The sequence below is a fragment of the Arachis hypogaea genome, chromosome 15 (assembly GCF_003086295.3).
Source record: "Arachis hypogaea cultivar Tifrunner chromosome 15, arahy.Tifrunner.gnm2.J5K5, whole genome shotgun sequence".
Taxonomy (NCBI): Eukaryota; Viridiplantae; Streptophyta; class Magnoliopsida; order Fabales; family Fabaceae; genus Arachis; species Arachis hypogaea.
The window spans coordinates 153,188,950-153,206,420 of record NC_092050.1 but is presented as its reverse complement, the minus strand read 5'-3'; the positions used below and the strand labels follow the sequence as shown (position 1 = coordinate 153,206,420).

The following is a 17,471-nucleotide window of genomic DNA, read 5'->3' as shown; positions in this document are numbered from 1 at the left end:
GGCTATTGCCAAATTGAATTCCCAAAATTACTCGATTTGGAAGACCCTCATGGAAGATATGTTGTATAGCAAGGACTTGTATGATCCTGTGGAGGGGGATGAATCCAAAGGTACCAAATTTGATGCTGAATGGAAGAAGCTAAATCGGAAGGCAGTTGTTTTGATTAGACAATGGCTTGATCTTAGCATGTATCCACATGTTGACACCGAAACGAATGCTAAGAAGACGTGGAACAAATTGAAAGAGTTATATGAGAGAAAGAATGTGCAAAACAAAGCATTCTTGATTAAGAAGCTTGTCAATATGAAGTATACTGAAGGTAAATTAATGGCGGAGCACTTGAGTATTTTTCAGGAGATGGTGAAACAACTGAAAAATAATGAAATCACTTTGAATGATGAGTTGCAAGCCTTGTTGTTGTTGAGCTCTTTTCCTGATAGTTGGAAAGTTCTGGTTGTGACACTGACTAACTCAGCTCCGAATGGGAAGTTGACGTTAGCAATGGTTAAAGAGAGCATCTTGAATGAAGAAGCTAGAAGAAAAGAACGAGGTTTGATGAATGCCTCCTCCCTGTCAGAAGCACTTGTTTTATAGTCACAGAGGAGAAGTCAAAGTAGAAAACCTCATAGTTCTGACAAGTCAGAAAGTCGAAGCAAGTCAAGAGGAAAGTACAAGCCAAGAAAGGAGTTTATTTGTCGCCATTGTGGCAAGTCGGGGCATATCAAGAGGTATTGTAGGTTCTTGAAAAGAGAACAATCAAGAGGAAGAAACGAAGACAAAGGTAAAGATAGTGATAAAGAAACTGCTGCTATTGTTTATGAAGATGTTCTTATCACATATGATGAAAATTATGTGAATCTTGTCTATGATGATTTCACTTGGATTATGGACTCTGGTGCCTCATGTCATGTCACTCCGAAATGTGAATTTTTTACTTTCTATACTGCTGGAAATTTTGGAAAGATCAAATTTAGAGATAAAGGAATGTGTGATATCATTGGTATGGGTGATATATGGCTTGAAACTAACATGGGATGCAAGTTGCAGTTGAAGAATGTTAGGCATGCGCTAGATATACGGTTTAATCTCATTTCAGTGAAGGCATTGGATTAAGAGGGGGTATTATACTTCCTTTGGTAGTGGAAAATGCAATATTACCAAAAGGGCTCTCATTGTTGCTAAAGAAGACAATAGTCTCACTACTCTCTACTGATTGCAAGCAAAGTTGTGCAAAGAAGAGATGAATGTAGTCGATGATTCCTCTTCTTATTTGTGGCATATACGTCTTGGTCACTTGAGCGAGAAAGGACTAAGCGTCTTAGCCAAGAAGCACTTACTTCCCGTAAAAGGTATAACTTTAAATACTTGCACTCATTGTTTTGTTGGAAAGCATGCTAGAGTATTATTTCATAATTCTGGACCTCATAGGAGATCACATGTTCTAGATTTAGTTTACACTGATGTTTGCACTATGGATGCTAAGACACTAGGTGGTACATCATATTTTGTTACTTTTATTGATGATTATTCTCGAAAAGTGTGGGCTTTTGTTTTGAAATCTAAAGACCAAGTGCTCGGTATCTTCAAACACTTTCATGCAAGTGTTGAAAGAGAAACATAAAGGAAATTGAAATGTGTTCGAGCAGATAATGGTGGTGAATATAGGGGTCCATTTGAAGAGTATTGTAAAGGACATGAGATCAAGCTTGAGAAGACGATTCCTAAGACTCCTCAACATAATGGAGTTGCAGAGAGAATGAATCGCACTATCAATGATAGAGTTAGGTGTATGCTCTCTCATGCAAGGTTGTCTAAATCCTTTTGGGGTGAAGCGATGAGGACTGTAGTAGATCTGATCAATCTTTCTCCTTTAGTTCCACTAAATAGTGATGTTCCAGAGAAAGTTTGGAGAGGGAAAGATGTCTCCTATAGTCACTTGTGAGTATTCGGCTGCAAGGCTTTTGTTCATATTCCAAGAGATGAAAGGTCTAAACTTGATGGAAAGTCAAAGCAGTGTATCTTTGTAAGACTGCAGATTTTGAAAATTAAACTATTTTATGATTTATTTTATTTTTTTTGAGGATATATTTTTAGAACTTTTTATACTAATTGAGTACTTTCTTATTATTGATTTAAAATTTTAGTAATTGAAAAATAAAAAGGATTAAAGGTAAGTAACGCCTAAGCCTTTAGTACGATCATGAGGTGCTAAAAGCTAGGGTGTTACATTATGATATCAGAGCAGTTTGTTCCTGTTAGAGCCTTGGGAATGGACTGACTGTGCTTCATTGCATACTTTGAGTGTCTGTCATGTTATAAGTCTTGTCCGAATGACGAGAATTAGAGCTTTATTCACATGACTGTCTATTGATTAACGCCGTTAGCTTATCGTTGTATATCTACTGATGTTAAGTCTGGCCAACTTAATGTTGATGGTTATGTGTACGGAAAAGTTAACGGGTTATCGTAGGTGAAATAGAACTAATAGGTAACGTATATCGTGGGGTTTGGGAAACGTTAGAAGTTGAAGTTGGAAAGTTGCAACTCTGAAGCTGATATGAGATTAGTATGCGAACGTTAATCACATTCTTTTAACCCCAACCTGTTTTATAACCTTTCACTACCCTGCCTTGTCATCACATGCTTGAGCCATGACATATTTTGTGTCAAGCTTGCCTCGTAACTTCTGCTTTGTGCACTTCTACCTTTATACCTTTGTACCATCTGAAAATACAAGTAATTGGAACTGTATATATGTATGTATGCTAAGATCCTTTTTTGCCTCTTCCTTGATTATGTTTAAAAAGTATAGTTAATATAAGCTTATCTTGTTTTGAATCAATTTTCGAGGACGAAAATTTTTATAAGTGTGGTAGGATGTAAGACCCCAGATTTTGAAAATTAAACTATTTTATGATTTATTTTATTTTTTCGAGGATATATTTTCAGAACTTTTTATACTAGTTGAGTATTTTCTTATTATTGATTTAAAATTTTAGTAATTGAAAAATAAAAAGGGTTAGAGGTAAGTACCGCCTAAGCCTTTAGTACGATCATGAGGTGCTAAAAGCTAGGGTGTTACAATCTTCATGGGTTATGGTCACGAAGACTTTGGCTACAGATTATGGGATCCGGTGAGCAAGAAGATAGTTAGAAGCCGAGATGTGATTTTTCTTGAAGACCAAACTATTGAAGATCTTGAGAAGACAGATAAGCCAATAACTGTCAGACATTCTGCTAATTATGAACCTGGTCCTTCCACTAGATCTCCTGTTGATGGGAGAGATGTACAAGTTGATAATGATGGTGATGATTTGCATGATGAACCTACACCTCAACCTGATCTGCCAGATGTTGAAGTTCCACCTGAACCACCAGTTGAGCCTGAATTGAGAAGATCTACTAGAGAGCGTCATCCTTCTCAGAAATACTCTTCTCATGAGTATGTGATGAACACTGAGACTGGGGAGCCAAAGAGCTACCAGGAAGCTATGTCTGATGAGCATAAGAAAGATTGGTTGAAGGCCATGCAAGAAGAAATGAAATCCTTGCATGAGAATCATACATTTGAATTGGTGAAGTTGCCAAAGGGTAAGGGAGCATTCAAGAATAAATGGGTGTTCAAGTTGAAAGCAGATGAAAACATCTCACGGCCAAGGTATAAAGCTAGATTGGTTATGAAAGGCTTTGAACAAAAGAAAGGTATTGATTTTGAGGAGATTTTCTCTCCAGTTGTGAAGATGTCCTCTATTCGAGTTGTGCTTGGATTGGCAGCTAGTTTGAATTTAGAGGTTGAGCAGCTTGATGTGAAGACTGCATTCCTTCACGGTGACATAGATAAAGAAATTTATATGGAGCAACCAGAGGGTTTCGAAGTTAAAGGAAAGGAGCACCTTGTATGCAAGTTGAAGAAGAGCTTATATGGGTTGAAGCAAGCGCCAAGGGAGTGGTACACGAAGTTTGATTCCTTCATGGAAGGTCATGGGTATAGTAAGACTTCTTTTGATCATTGTGTGTATGTTAAGAAATTCTCTGATGGTGATTTTATAATTCTCTTGCTTTATATTGATGACATGTTGATTGTTGGTCATGACACTAAGAAGATTGAAAGTCTTAAGAAAGACTTGAACAGATCCTTTGCTATGAAGGATTTGGGTCCTACAAAGAAAATCCTTGGCATGAGAATCACTCGTGACAGGAAGAATGGAAAACTGTGGTTGTCGCAGCAGAAGTATATTGAGAAGGTTTTAGAGAGGTTTAGCATGAGTAATTCCAAACCTGTTAGTACTCTACTTGCTAGTCATTTTAAGCAGAGTTCGCAACAATGTACAAGTGAGAAAGAGAAAGCAGAAATGAAGAAGATTCCATATGCATCTGCAGTTGGCAGTTTGATGTATGCTATGGTTTGCACTAGGCAGGATATTGCTCATGCAGTTGGAGTTGTTAGTCGGTTTTTCTCTAATCCTGGCAAGGAACACTGGCAAGCAGTGAAGTGGATTCTCAGATACTTTAATGGTACTTCCAGAGTTTTGTTTATGCTTTGGGAGTGGCCAACCTGTGTTGGATGGTTACACAGATACGGATATTGCTAGGGATCTTGATTCAAGGAAGTCTACTTCTGGTTATATGATGACTTTTGCAGGGGGGCTGTGTCATGGTAATCTCGACTTCAGAAATATGTTGCTTTATTTACTACAGAGGCAGAATACATTGCTGTTGTTGAAGCTTCTAAGAAACTCTTGTGGATGAAGAAATTCCTACAAGAGTTAGGCATCAATCAAGAGAAGTTTGTGTTATTTTGTGACAGTCAGAGTGCTATCCATCTCAGCAAGAATCCGACATTTCATTCCAGATCAAAGCACACAGAGGTGAGGTATCATTGGATACGTCAAGCGCTTGAGATGAAGTCATATGCACTTGAGAAGATCCATATTGATGATAATAGTTCAGATATGATGACTAAGGGTTTACCTGCAGTGAAGTTTGATTCCTGCAAAGAGAAGGCAGACTTGGTGGAGCAGCCTATCCCCACTTGAGTTGGTGAGGGGAAGATTTGTTAGTGGGTCCCCAACTAAGTGGGACCCACAAATTTAAAACAAAAAAAAAACAAATAAATAAATATTAGATATATATTAGAGTCTAGAAATGTAGAGTATATAAATAAATGGATATGGAATAGTTAAATTGGGGTATTTCAATAAAGAGGGGAGGTCCTGCAGAAAAATAGCGCAGCTCAGCGCCAGGATGATAAAAAAGCTTAAGACCTCTCTTATTACTTTTTCAATATGAAAAAGTAATAAGAATTCAAAATGAAAAAGGTCGTCTTATTCAAAACCCCAATTATGAAATCCCTTCTCGCCCACTTCACATCTCGGAACTGCTAATGAAGGTTACAGATTCCGTCAAGAGGAAGAATGATCTATGCTATGATTTATTATTCATGGATGTTGATAAGATCCTTCTATCTAGCAGCACCTTAAGATGGCATAGCCTTCAAGTTAAGGGTGAGGTTCAAACGAGGAAAGGCTTATGGTGGATACCTAAGCACCCAGAGAGAAGAAAGTGGCTAATAGCCACGGGAGTGAGAGAGAGAAGCTTTCTTTAATTTTTTAAAAGAAAGCAACGAAGCAAACAGAGAGCGGCGTCGAAGAGAAGAAGGAAATTTGGAGGAAAAGGGCAAGCCAACTTTGATCCGATTGAACCAGTAAACTTGCTCCATTTCTTATGAAATTTTAGTATGTTATTCCTGGTGTAGAAATGAACAATAGGATATAACTTGCTAGTTGTATTGCCTTCTCTTTTACTTGATTTGAGATACCCACTTAGTGGAGGATTTATGTTGATTCCATAAGTTTTGATGATGTATTTTGTTGATTGTTGAAATGTCCTAGTGTCACTAGGAAGACTGTTTGTGTACCCATTATTCTGATAGTGGAAGATTTTACTGGACTAGGTTCCGTGGATTTTTTGTCCCTCTTTTAGGAATTTTCCCACAAATTCTGGTGTCTGGTTATTTAATTTCTGCCATTATATTTGCTACTTGAAGTATCTTTGGTATTGCCTATTTAATCACACAAATTGTGGAAAAATTATTTTTGGTGCTTCCGCTGTTAGACAGGTTCTTGTTTTAAACCTTTATTTGAGTTTTTCCCAACAGTCATGTATGTAGTATTGCTCATTTTCAATATATATAAAATAAAATTAATAAACTATAAGTGACAAACTAAAAGAAACATAAATAATATTGAAAAACGTTGCTCATTTCCAGTCTTTGTATATACTTTATTAAATTTGTAATTAAATTTTTATAATTTAAAAATTGTAATTGAGTCTTTATATTTTTTTAAATTTTGGACTTAGACCCTTTTTTTTTGTAAGAAACTTTGGATTTAACATAATATTTTTTTTTTCAAATTAAAATACCTGCACTTAAGAACTAACTCCCTAAATTTAAATGTCGATTTTTCATTTTTAAAATATTTTATTAATTCTATGTTTTTGACAAAAAAAACAAAAAAAAAACAAAAGACTTAATTATAAAATTTAAAATGGTGTAGACACATGAGTAGTGAATCCTGTTGTGATTATTAGTGCTGTGAGAAGCATTGAGATTATTTGAGAGTGTGAAAGCTAATCATGAATGAACTTTCTGTATTGGAAATTAAATTTAGATACTGATACACTGCCTTAGGCTCGCTCTTATATATATAGCCATGCACACGTACATCACAACTAATTCAATCCTAACAACTCTAACACACTGCAAAATTAACTAACTAACTAGCTAACTAACCTCTTCTATCTTAACTCCCTTAACAAGTCCAAAAATATATAAAAATTTTCAAGCTATTATCACAAAGTACACGACCCCAAGACGCAAATCATAGAAAATAAAACTTTTTGTTATTTTCTCTATATATTTTAAGTTTTCTTTTTCACAAAATTTAAAAAAAAATTAAAATAATTTTTATTAAAATGTATAGTGTGTGATTAAAAAATTAATTTTTGTTCTTAAAAATATTATTACTGGAAATACGAATTCTAGAAATGATATTGCCAAGAGAATTAACAATATTCCCATGTTTGGTTTTAAAAAAAAATATATCATCCAAATGCAAATATAGAAGAACATTAGAGAGGAAGTAAAATTTATTATTTTTTACTAACAATAATTAGCTAACAATGTTTAAAAGTATAAGTTGTTAAAAGTGTTTGATTTCTGTATTAAAAAATTTAGATTGATGATTAAAAATATTAACTAAAAATAATAAATTCTACTGATCCTTTAAATTTTCTCAAATATAGGCATCAAATTAATATCAAGCAACAAATTGTTATGTCAAGCATTTTTGAATTCAAGAATATTACAATAATTTTCTTCAGGGGTCATGGTGTGACTGTACTTATTTTCTCTTGGATCATTACCCTCTATATTCTACACCATACATAAGGCAACTAACAAACTGAAAACAAGTTAAGAAAAAAAAAATAAAGTAACAAGGATTCGAAACCATCAATACAATTTTCATGTGTCTAGTTTAGTAGAGAAATATTAGAATTTTCGATAGAATAATTAGTAATGCTAAGAAGCCAACAATATTAGCTTCTCATAAAATTAGTTCCTTCTCCCACAGCCATATATAATAACACAGTAATATTAGCGAGACAATGAAAAATCAACCAAAACTAACTAAAAGTTGTTTTATTTTATATTTATTAATTACTTTAAAATAAATACATAATATTAATATATATAAGTATATAATTTTAGATTTTATATACATAAAATTATAAATATTAAATTAATAAAATTATTTTAAATTATTATCTCCTTAACATTATTACTCAATTCATTATTCGGTTGAAGCATTTAATAACTATATATATAAACCCTCAAAAACTGAAAATCATACACATAAAATTGTCCAATACCTTCTTTAATATTTATGACAGTGAAATTTGTCTACACATATAATTTTTGAACCACGGCAAAATAAATTTCAAATAATACAATGGTCAACAGAACAGCAGCGGTTCAAAATCGTCAGAAAATGCGATTGAATTTTACGTTGGCTAAATAGCGGCCGTTTCAAACCGCCGTTATACCAATCGACGATATTCAAGAAATTTCGCTATGGTTGTGTCTTTGGTTCAGAAAAATCGCTGCAAAATCAAATCTCCACGCCCTATACTGCAATGATTTTCAAAGCGTTGGCAAATCGTTTTTGCGGCAGTTCAAAATCGCCGCTAATTTCTATATAAACCGCTGCTAAATCATGCTTCCCTTGTAGTGAATTAAACATTCATTCTCTTGACAAAAATAAATTCAAATTAAACCAACCATAAAACAGTACATTAAAATAGAGTTTTCCTTGTCTGCAGAAGAATTTTCGTGTGAAAATTTACACCAATCATCCACATATTTCAAACAATGTGAATATGGGAAATATGATAGATGTACAATAATAATGAACGATCAAACTATCATATAACAATGGAAAAAAGATTAAAAAAAACTAGCTTGTTGAAAAGTTGGTCGTTGATGAATGAAAAAATTTGATTGCACACTTTATGAACCAAGGAATCTGCCAAAGTTAAAACTAAATCGGGAAATTTTAGAGCAAGCTAATTTAATCAAGTAACATTAAAGGATAAACAATTAACTGAACAATATTTATTGTTTATTTCCATTGAAGTGGGATACTAATAAGAATAGTAGATCCAACAAAAACAATTACGTGAGAATCTAAAAGAGCTCTTTATTAGATATCTTAATATTATTCATATTTTCTAATATATGATCATCAAATAATCTAATATATTTTCTAAAAGATCTCTTTAGTAACATTTAATAAACAAATAATCTAAAACTTCTGCTTTAATCTTAATCTCTTCGATGAGGAAAAACATCAAACACTTTGTTTCTAAACTTTCTATCCAACATAAATATAGAAAATACACAAGAAACTAAGCAAAAAAAAATAAAAAAATAAAAATTAAATTAGCAGTTTGTTACAGAAGACATGAAAAAGAACTCAAAATTTTATGAGAAATTTAAAGAAAAGTTGGCGAAAAGAAACATTTGCGAACACGAATAACTCAAACCAAGAAAAAAAAGAAAGATGAATAATCTTCTGTTTAAAAGAGATAATTTAGTCTTTTAATTTGTTATTTACAATCCAATTCCAATGGAGTTAAAGATAACTAAGGAGAGGATGAGAGTTAAACTAAATATAATTTGTATAATTAGGAGAATTTTATCAAAGTTGTAATATGATAAAGGTAAAAAGATACTTAGTATGTGAGCTAAATGTAAGACTTATAATTTTCGGAAAATATGATTGTGAACTCATTTTAATTTATTTATTTATTAAAGATTTTAATTTTGGAGATTATTTTATTAAAGCTAACTAAATCAATTTTTGATAATTAAATTAGAAAATTTATCTAATTTTATAATTATTGGGTAATTTTCATATTTAAATTATAAAGTTTAGAAATCGTAAAAAAATAAGAATTTATATGATTTGATTTAAATAATTGTGATTCTAGAAATTAATACTTTAATTTTTATGAATAAATAAAATTAATTATATTATCTATAGTTGTCGAATTAGAATTATTTATTTGAGAATAATTTGTAATTGATAATTAAATAGTATTTTTAATAAATATTAGTGTTGGATTAAAACAGGTTTTCAATTATCCTATTACTCTTAATTTTATAAAATTGTTATATTACTCATATGAATTTTATCCTAACTCTAAATTCCCAAATAAAACCCTAATTTTAACCAAATTAATCCTAACCCCCTAAACTAACCCTAGCCACCACATTCATCTTAATTTTTTCCTAACCTAATCTGCAGAAGGGGGAAACAAAAGAAAGGGAAAGAAAGAAGAAAGGGGGGCACGAGAGGAAGGGAGAGCTGAGAGGATGAAGGGGAAAGGAAGGGGACGGCGCCGGCAGGACTGGGAGCCGCCGTTGCCGTCGAGTCATTGAGAAAGAGAGAGAGATGCCGCGACTGGAAGGAGAGAGAGAAGCTGCCCTGCACCTTGCTGTCGCCGTCACCTTCATCCCGAATCGCCGTCATCGCCGATGCAGGGAGAGGAGTCGTCGCGCCGTCGCCGCTATTGGGTCGCCGTGCTATCGTCAGAGAGCAAAGAGCGTACGCGAGGAAGGAGAAGCCCTGCCTTCGTGTCCGCCGCCGCCGCCTCTGAATCCGTCGCCGTCAAGCAGAGCCACGGGCAGAGGGGAGAGATCTGTGAGGAAGGGAGGACCGCGACCCGTCCAGCCGCCACGCACAGTCGCCGCTCGTGTCGCCGGCGCCATCCTCGTCAGATCCGCCACCTCCGAAGCTTCTGGCCGCGCCTTTGCCGCCGGAGAACGCCGCTGCCGCCCAGAAACCGCCACTGAAGCTTAGGTCTACTTGTCACCGCAAGTTTCTCTATGGTGCGCCGCCGTGGCCACCACTGAACTCTACGCTGCCGTTAGTCACTGATGGAGGTATCTTTGTTGCCTCTGTTTTGCTTTAGGTCCTTCGCTTCCTTAAACTCGTTCTAATTCTCTACTTTTACTCTATTTTCTGCTACAATTAGATTGAATATTGATGCTAGTGTTGTCGCAGGACTGTTGAAGCTGCTACTAGTTCTGATTTTGTTATCCTGGTACTGGTCTGATCTTTCTCTTAGGTTTGGTCCATCTGCATGTTCTGTTTTATTACTGCTATGGTTTTCATGTTCCGATTTTAATTCTAGTCCTTACTTTGTCTTGAATCCCCAGGGTTGAAATTGCTATTAATTCCTATCCAATCTGAATTTTTTATTTTGCTGCAACCATGACCAATGCGGTGAAGATTAACATTACTGCTACCGCTGTTTCGGTTGCTGCCATTGCCGTTCTAATTGCGTGAGAGTCGTATCTGCTGCCATGAATTAAAAGGAGAGGGAATTATCACGATAAATTTGTGCGAACTCAGTTAATCGAGGTAGGAGTTTTTCTTAAAATCTAATTTATATCACAGAGTTGTGATAAATAGATACTAAAGTGAGAGAACATATGCCTGTGATTATAATTGTCTTTTAAATGTGGTTGTTTGCTGGACTGAATGACTGATTCCTTGATTGCTTGAGTAGTTTGTGATTGCTGAAAAGAAATTAATTTGAAAGGTTATTTAGCTGATTATTATGAAAAATGGCTTTTCTTGGTTTTGAAGCTATTTTTGATGATGTAAAGGAATTGGCTTTGGAAATGGTTTAATTTTGAGTTAGTGACTTTATAAATAATTTTATAAATGATTTAGTATTTGAGCTGGTTTTATTTTAAAAAGAGATTTATTATGGGCACTAATTCGCTTTGAAAATAATTTGATATTGGAACTAGCTGAATCTTGAAAAATGATTGAGGTTTGGAAAAGGTTTGAGAAATGCTTGGATGGGACCCGAAAAGGGTGACAGGATCCGAGTTTTAGAGGAGATGCTGCCGAAATTTTATAAAATTAGAAGTTTCATTTGAAGTAGTTATTTTAAAAGGTTTAATTTTAAGGATTATATGACTTAAGATTACTTCACTTATCAAAGAAAAAGTTGTTTTGGATTGAGAATTGTTAGTGAACGAAACGGAAAGAATGATGATGAGGATTGATTTGAAATATGATTTTTGAATGAATTTGGAAATGGGATATAGGATTGATGAAAGATGATGATATTGAGAATGACTTAGATATTGATGAATGATGAATGAATTATTTATATGGCTTATGAATTTGAAATATCCGAGATATGAGGTTCCTTGGATTAAGTGCCGTGGCTTGCCACCACGTGTACCAGGTTGAAAACTCGATACTCTGTTGACCCTATGACGTAAGTGTGACCGGGCACTATATAAATTCCCGGGAATGTTACCCCCATTGAGCAATATTAATTATTTGAGAAAAAAAACTATGCATAGACTCTTGGGGATGCACGTCGGGGGACAGTCTAAGGACAATTCAGACTTGTCGGGTTGGCTGGATAACCGACAGATGAGCCTCATCAGCCATAGGACAGGCATGCATCATATGCATTTGTATGTTTTGCTTGGGTTTGAACTTGTTTTGGTTTGCCTAATTGCTAAACTGTTCTTAACTGCTACTTGAACTATTTGCTGTAACTGCTATCTACTTGTGCTTTCCTTGTCTGTCTTGCTTGTGTTTGTCCTGGCGTGTTACATTTGAGAATGAACTTTGGTGCTAAAATGATGACTGTGTTGTTTGATTGCGTGGTTGGTTTCTGATTGGAATTTTCTTATAAGAAAGGAAATGTTTTGAATTTCTGAAAGATTAAACATTGTTTCTTTGAAAAAGTTTTTGAACGATTTCATATGGGTTTTAAAAGATTCATAAAGCAATGATAATCACTGAGCTTGAGAACAGTTTTCTTATTAAATATCTTCTTATGACAACTTTTAAATTCCATGGTGAGACCGTGTGGTTAGGTTCTCACCCCCCTACAGCTTTACCTTTTCAGGAACCGGATGAAGAAGCATTAAGAAGAGTTATACTGTGTTTGGTTTATATGCTGTTGTATTATTTAGATTATTTTCTTCCATCGTCTTTGTTATTACAAGTTTGTAAGAGGGATAGGAATTGTATGTTTTATATGTATAATATATTGAGTTATTATGTAAGGAGTCTTGTATATGAATCTATGCCTGCTTGTTTGTTTTTTTTAAGATAAAGTATTTACTTCTGATGTTCAAAGAAATCAGCGATACATTGTCGAGTCACAGGCTCCTATTTTAGTATTTAATATGTAAAGTAGTCGTAATACTTATTGCTATCAGAGTAGCGCAACCGGAAGCGTGACTTCTGATAGTACACTAAAGGTCTGTATCCCTAAGAAAAATTAGGAAAACGTGCCTAAACCTATAAATAAATAAATTATATCATTTTACCTTTTGCAAATCCTTAAAACCTTAAAATTTGCAATATTTGGTCACTAGTTATTTGTACATTCATTAAGTTTTAGGACATATTTATTCCATGTGACTTTGATATAATAGAAGATGCTAATATATATATATAATACAAAAGAGAAAGAGAATCCGAAAAAATTATCGAATTAAATGAGCGTGAAATTATAGAATCAATTTCAATAATACAAGAGAAGAAAAGATATAAAGAATTATATTGAATTGAATGTCTGTGATACTATAGAATCAACGCAAAAAAGAAAAAAAAAAGTTTTAAAAATTGTATTAAGTCGAATGATTGTGATATTATAAGATCAATAATAAAAGAGAGAAAAAGATATTCAAGAATTAGTGATAACTAGTGTATATTTTCGTGCACTTCCCATAATATAGAATAAATTTATTGAAAGAGAAAGAGAAAGTCAAATTATATAATACATGTTATGAAACTATTCATTTAAAAAGTTTAAACTGATGGGAGAAGACAGTATTAATGGTTATATCTCTAATACTTTCTTTCAAATAAGAGCTTTTTTTTTGAATGAGTGGTTTCATAACATGGTATCAGAGTTTTATGTTCAAAAGGTTAAGAGTTCGATCCTTGGTGAATCCCAAAAGTAAAAAAATAGCATAAGGTAAATAAAGAAAAAAGAAGACTTATACAAAATCAAACAAACCCAAAATAGAGGCTCTTGTTTGAAAGAGAGTGTTAAAAATATAATTATTAATGTTGTCTTTTTCTATCAGTTTAAACTTTTAAAATGAGTGGTTTTATAACAATACAAAAAAAAAGATAATCTAAAAAATTTATTGATTTGAATGACTATAAAATTATAAAATAAATTCTAATAATACAAGAGAGGATCGAGAAAGGATATAAAGAATCATATTAAATTATTGAATGTTTGTGATATTATAGAATCAACAAAAGAAAGAAAAAAAATAAATCTTAAGAATTGTATTAAGTTGAATGATTGTGATATTATAGGATCAATAGAAGAGAGAAAAAGAAACTAAAGAATAGGGTTGGCCATGGGAGTGAGACGAGATGAGTTGAGTTAGGTCAAGCTTAAATTCGGCTCACGAAAATTGAGTTTGGCTCACGGCTTGACTCATTAACAATCGAGCCTATTTTTTAAGCTCAAACTCAACTCACCGAAAGTTCACGAACTGGCTCAAATAATATGAACATAATCTATAATTTTACATCAATAAATTATAATTTATATATTTAAAAAGATCAATTTTATATATTCTCTATCTATCAATAAATTATAAATTTTTTATTTATGTCTTACATTAAAATTATATATAAAAAATAAACATAAAATTCTAAATAATTAAGATCACTTATTTATTTATATATATCTATATTATTAAAAATATAGATTAAATGCATACATATATATAATCGAGCCAGTTCACAAGCTAATGAGCTGAACTTATTCAAACTCAAACTCGACTCATTTAATTTATGAGCTCAATTCAAAACTCAAACTCAGCTCACCAGCTCACGAGTTTAGCTTATCGAGCTATTAACGAGTCGAGCTCAAGCTGACTCATGAGATGACTTAACTCACTTCCAGCCCTAAGTGCTAGTTAGTGTATTTCACGGAATAATACATAAAAATATATGAAATTTTTTATTAAATAAAATTAAATAAAAAATATATATAATAATTATCATTATAAATATTTTACAAAGTTATACTTAATTAAAATCAGAATTTAACAAACTTTAGTGTTAAAAATATTAAAAATAATTAATATTTATCTTAACTAATTTAGACGATTAGTTGAGTGATCATCTCACTTATCTATTTGAAAAAGTATTAAGGATTCGAATCCCATGGTGTGTATGTAACAACTCATTAACTAACCACAGACCCACGTGTTGAGTTGAAAAATACGATAGAAAAAATAGTATTTATCTTTAAAGTAGAACAATTTCTCATTACATAGCAATACTTATATGAAAATTTGTCTTTATTAAAATTAATAAATTTACTCGTAACTTTATTTATTGGTTGTCAACGTTGCTATTCATTAAAATTTCACATTTTATGACATGAATTCCAAATTCTAAACTTATAGACTTCTTCCATTACAAAATAAAGCTATTAAATTGATTAATATTCTTTGATAATATTACCAAATCACTATCGTTGAGTATTAATTTGTGTGAAGAGAAAGTATAATAAATTTTATTATTCAATATATAATTTATTCTTTTAGAAAATTATTTATTATCTCCTAGATAGGTAAATACATTTTATTCGAATTTTTACACCAATTATTATTACTCGCCCTTATAATGAAAACATCTAGGAGCACCCGTGCCCGTAACCCTACATAGACCGTCATTGTGGATGTCCCAAGTACACTGGTCGCATACACCACCATCACGGTCAGCATCATAAATATCAAAGCGATGTACTCCTCCCCCCTCATACCAATTAAAGCTACAGAAGAACAAAGCTGTGTTAATAATCCCTGGACTGAAATAGAAAGTCCAACTTTGACCAGCTGGAACGACTTTGAACCCTAAATCGTGAGTTCTATCCTTGCAATGAATACCAAGCTGCTGCATATCCGGCAGTTTGTTTTGCATTGTCACATGAACCGTATAACGTTGAGGAAAATCAACTTCACCATCAATCATACTGACATTGAGATTGAAAGAAACAAGTATGAGCATTATTACAACCTTAGAGAGTGATTTTGATGAGATCGTCATCTTTAATGTGCACTATGTTGATGAATTTTGATTATGAGATTAATCATTTGTATATATAGAAGAAGCTAAGGTTTTTTTTTTTTTTTTTTTTTTTATTAAATACTGCCTTGGTATCGTTGACCGTCAATTATGTCGTTATTTAATTTAAAATTATTATTTCTATATTAAAATTAGTCATTAATTATATAAAAGTAGCCACTGTATATTTATATATAAATATAAGTAAATATTATTATTTTTTGGCTCTTATCTTATGATAGGATATAGACAACAAATTATTAAATACTTTTACGAAATAACTTATCTTCTGTATGTGATATGATCATGCGTCAGTGACACAAATAAATTTAATGATCGTAATCTAATAGAATGAATGATAATATAATACAAAAGAGGAAGAGAATATGAAGAATTTATTGATTTAATTTGAATGAGTGTAAAACTATAGAATGAATTTTAATAATATAAGAGAGAAAAATGATATAAAGAATCATATTGAATTGAATGCTTGTGATATTAATATATTATAGAATCAACAAAAGAAAGAAAAAAAATTAAATATTAAGAATTGCATTAAGTTGAATGACTGTAATATTATAGGATAATTTAAAAAGAGGAAAAGAAATTCAAGAATTAGTGCTCAATACTCTATGTTTTTGTGCACATAAAGTTTTTTATTAAAAAAAATTAAACGAAAAATATATATAAAATCCTACATTATTGTGTATATGTAAAAAGTTTTTTCTAATAGCACTTTAATTTTATTGTGATGATTGAATAAGTATAATTTGATACATTTATTCATTTAAAATTAATTTTGTCAATTATTGTAGTTTAAAATATGTATATTTTTATTTTCGGATAACTATATTTTGAAATGGAAGGAATAAGATTGGAAGATTTTGTGATAATTAATTAAATAAGAGAATAATTATTTTTATTTTTAGTGAGAAATATTATGAGGCCAAAATTTTTTTTTTATCAATATTAGCCATTCATCATTTTATTTTTATATTATTAGAAATATAATTTATGATTTATTAGTATTTAAAATTTAGAATTTAAAGCTTAGGATATAAATGTTGATCGAATATTAATAAAAGATGGTAAATTTTATTAGTCATATATGTAATATTGCTCATTTTCAATGTATATAAAACAAAATTAAGAAACTATAAGTGACAAACTAAAAGAAACATAAATAATACGGTTTTGTTAGGTAGACAATGACTTTTGTAAATAATGTGAACAATGGACTTAAAATTGGTCCAACAAGATAAAAACACACTATATATATATATATATATATATACCTTTACGAAAATCACAAGCGGAAAAGGAAAGTTATCGTATGCATAACTGGATTGTTCACTAAAATCATTGTCTACCTATATTTTTTTAAAATAATATTATTCTATATTTTTTTATTGGTGAAATCACTTTTTCAGTCTCTCTATAATTTTATTAAATTTGTAATTAAATTTTTATAATTTAAAAATTTTTATTAGCTTTTTATATTATTTTAAATTTTAGAATTAAATTTTTTTTACTTGCAAAAATTGTTGGAGCTAACATAATATTTTTTTAAAGACTAACTCTCTAAACCTAAATGTCAATTTCTCATTTTTAAAATATTCTATCAACTTTACGATTTTGATAACAAAATGACTTAATTATAAAATTTAAAACGGTGTAGACACATGAGTAGTGAATCCTATATGTTGTGATTATTATTAATGCTGTGTGTAATACTCTAACTTTTAGCACGTCATGATCATACT

General features: G+C 31.7%; 1 protein-coding gene across 1 annotated transcript; it reads right to left on the bottom strand.

Moving 5' to 3' along the window:
* Nucleotides 1-15,252: 15,252 nt before the first annotated feature.
* LOC112749292 (S-protein homolog 5-like) lies at nucleotides 15,253-15,690 on the bottom strand. The gene has a single exon (XM_025797552.1). It carries the CDS (start codon nucleotides 15,688-15,690, stop codon nucleotides 15,253-15,255), a length of 438 nt encoding a protein of 145 aa, XP_025653337.1.
* Nucleotides 15,691-17,471: the final 1,781 nt, after the last annotated feature.

Excerpts from the sequence above, each read along its gene's own strand:
- LOC112749292 (XM_025797552.1), bottom strand. The coding sequence starts at position 15,690 with ATGACGATCTCATCAAAATCACTCTCTAAGGTTGTAATAATGCTCATA.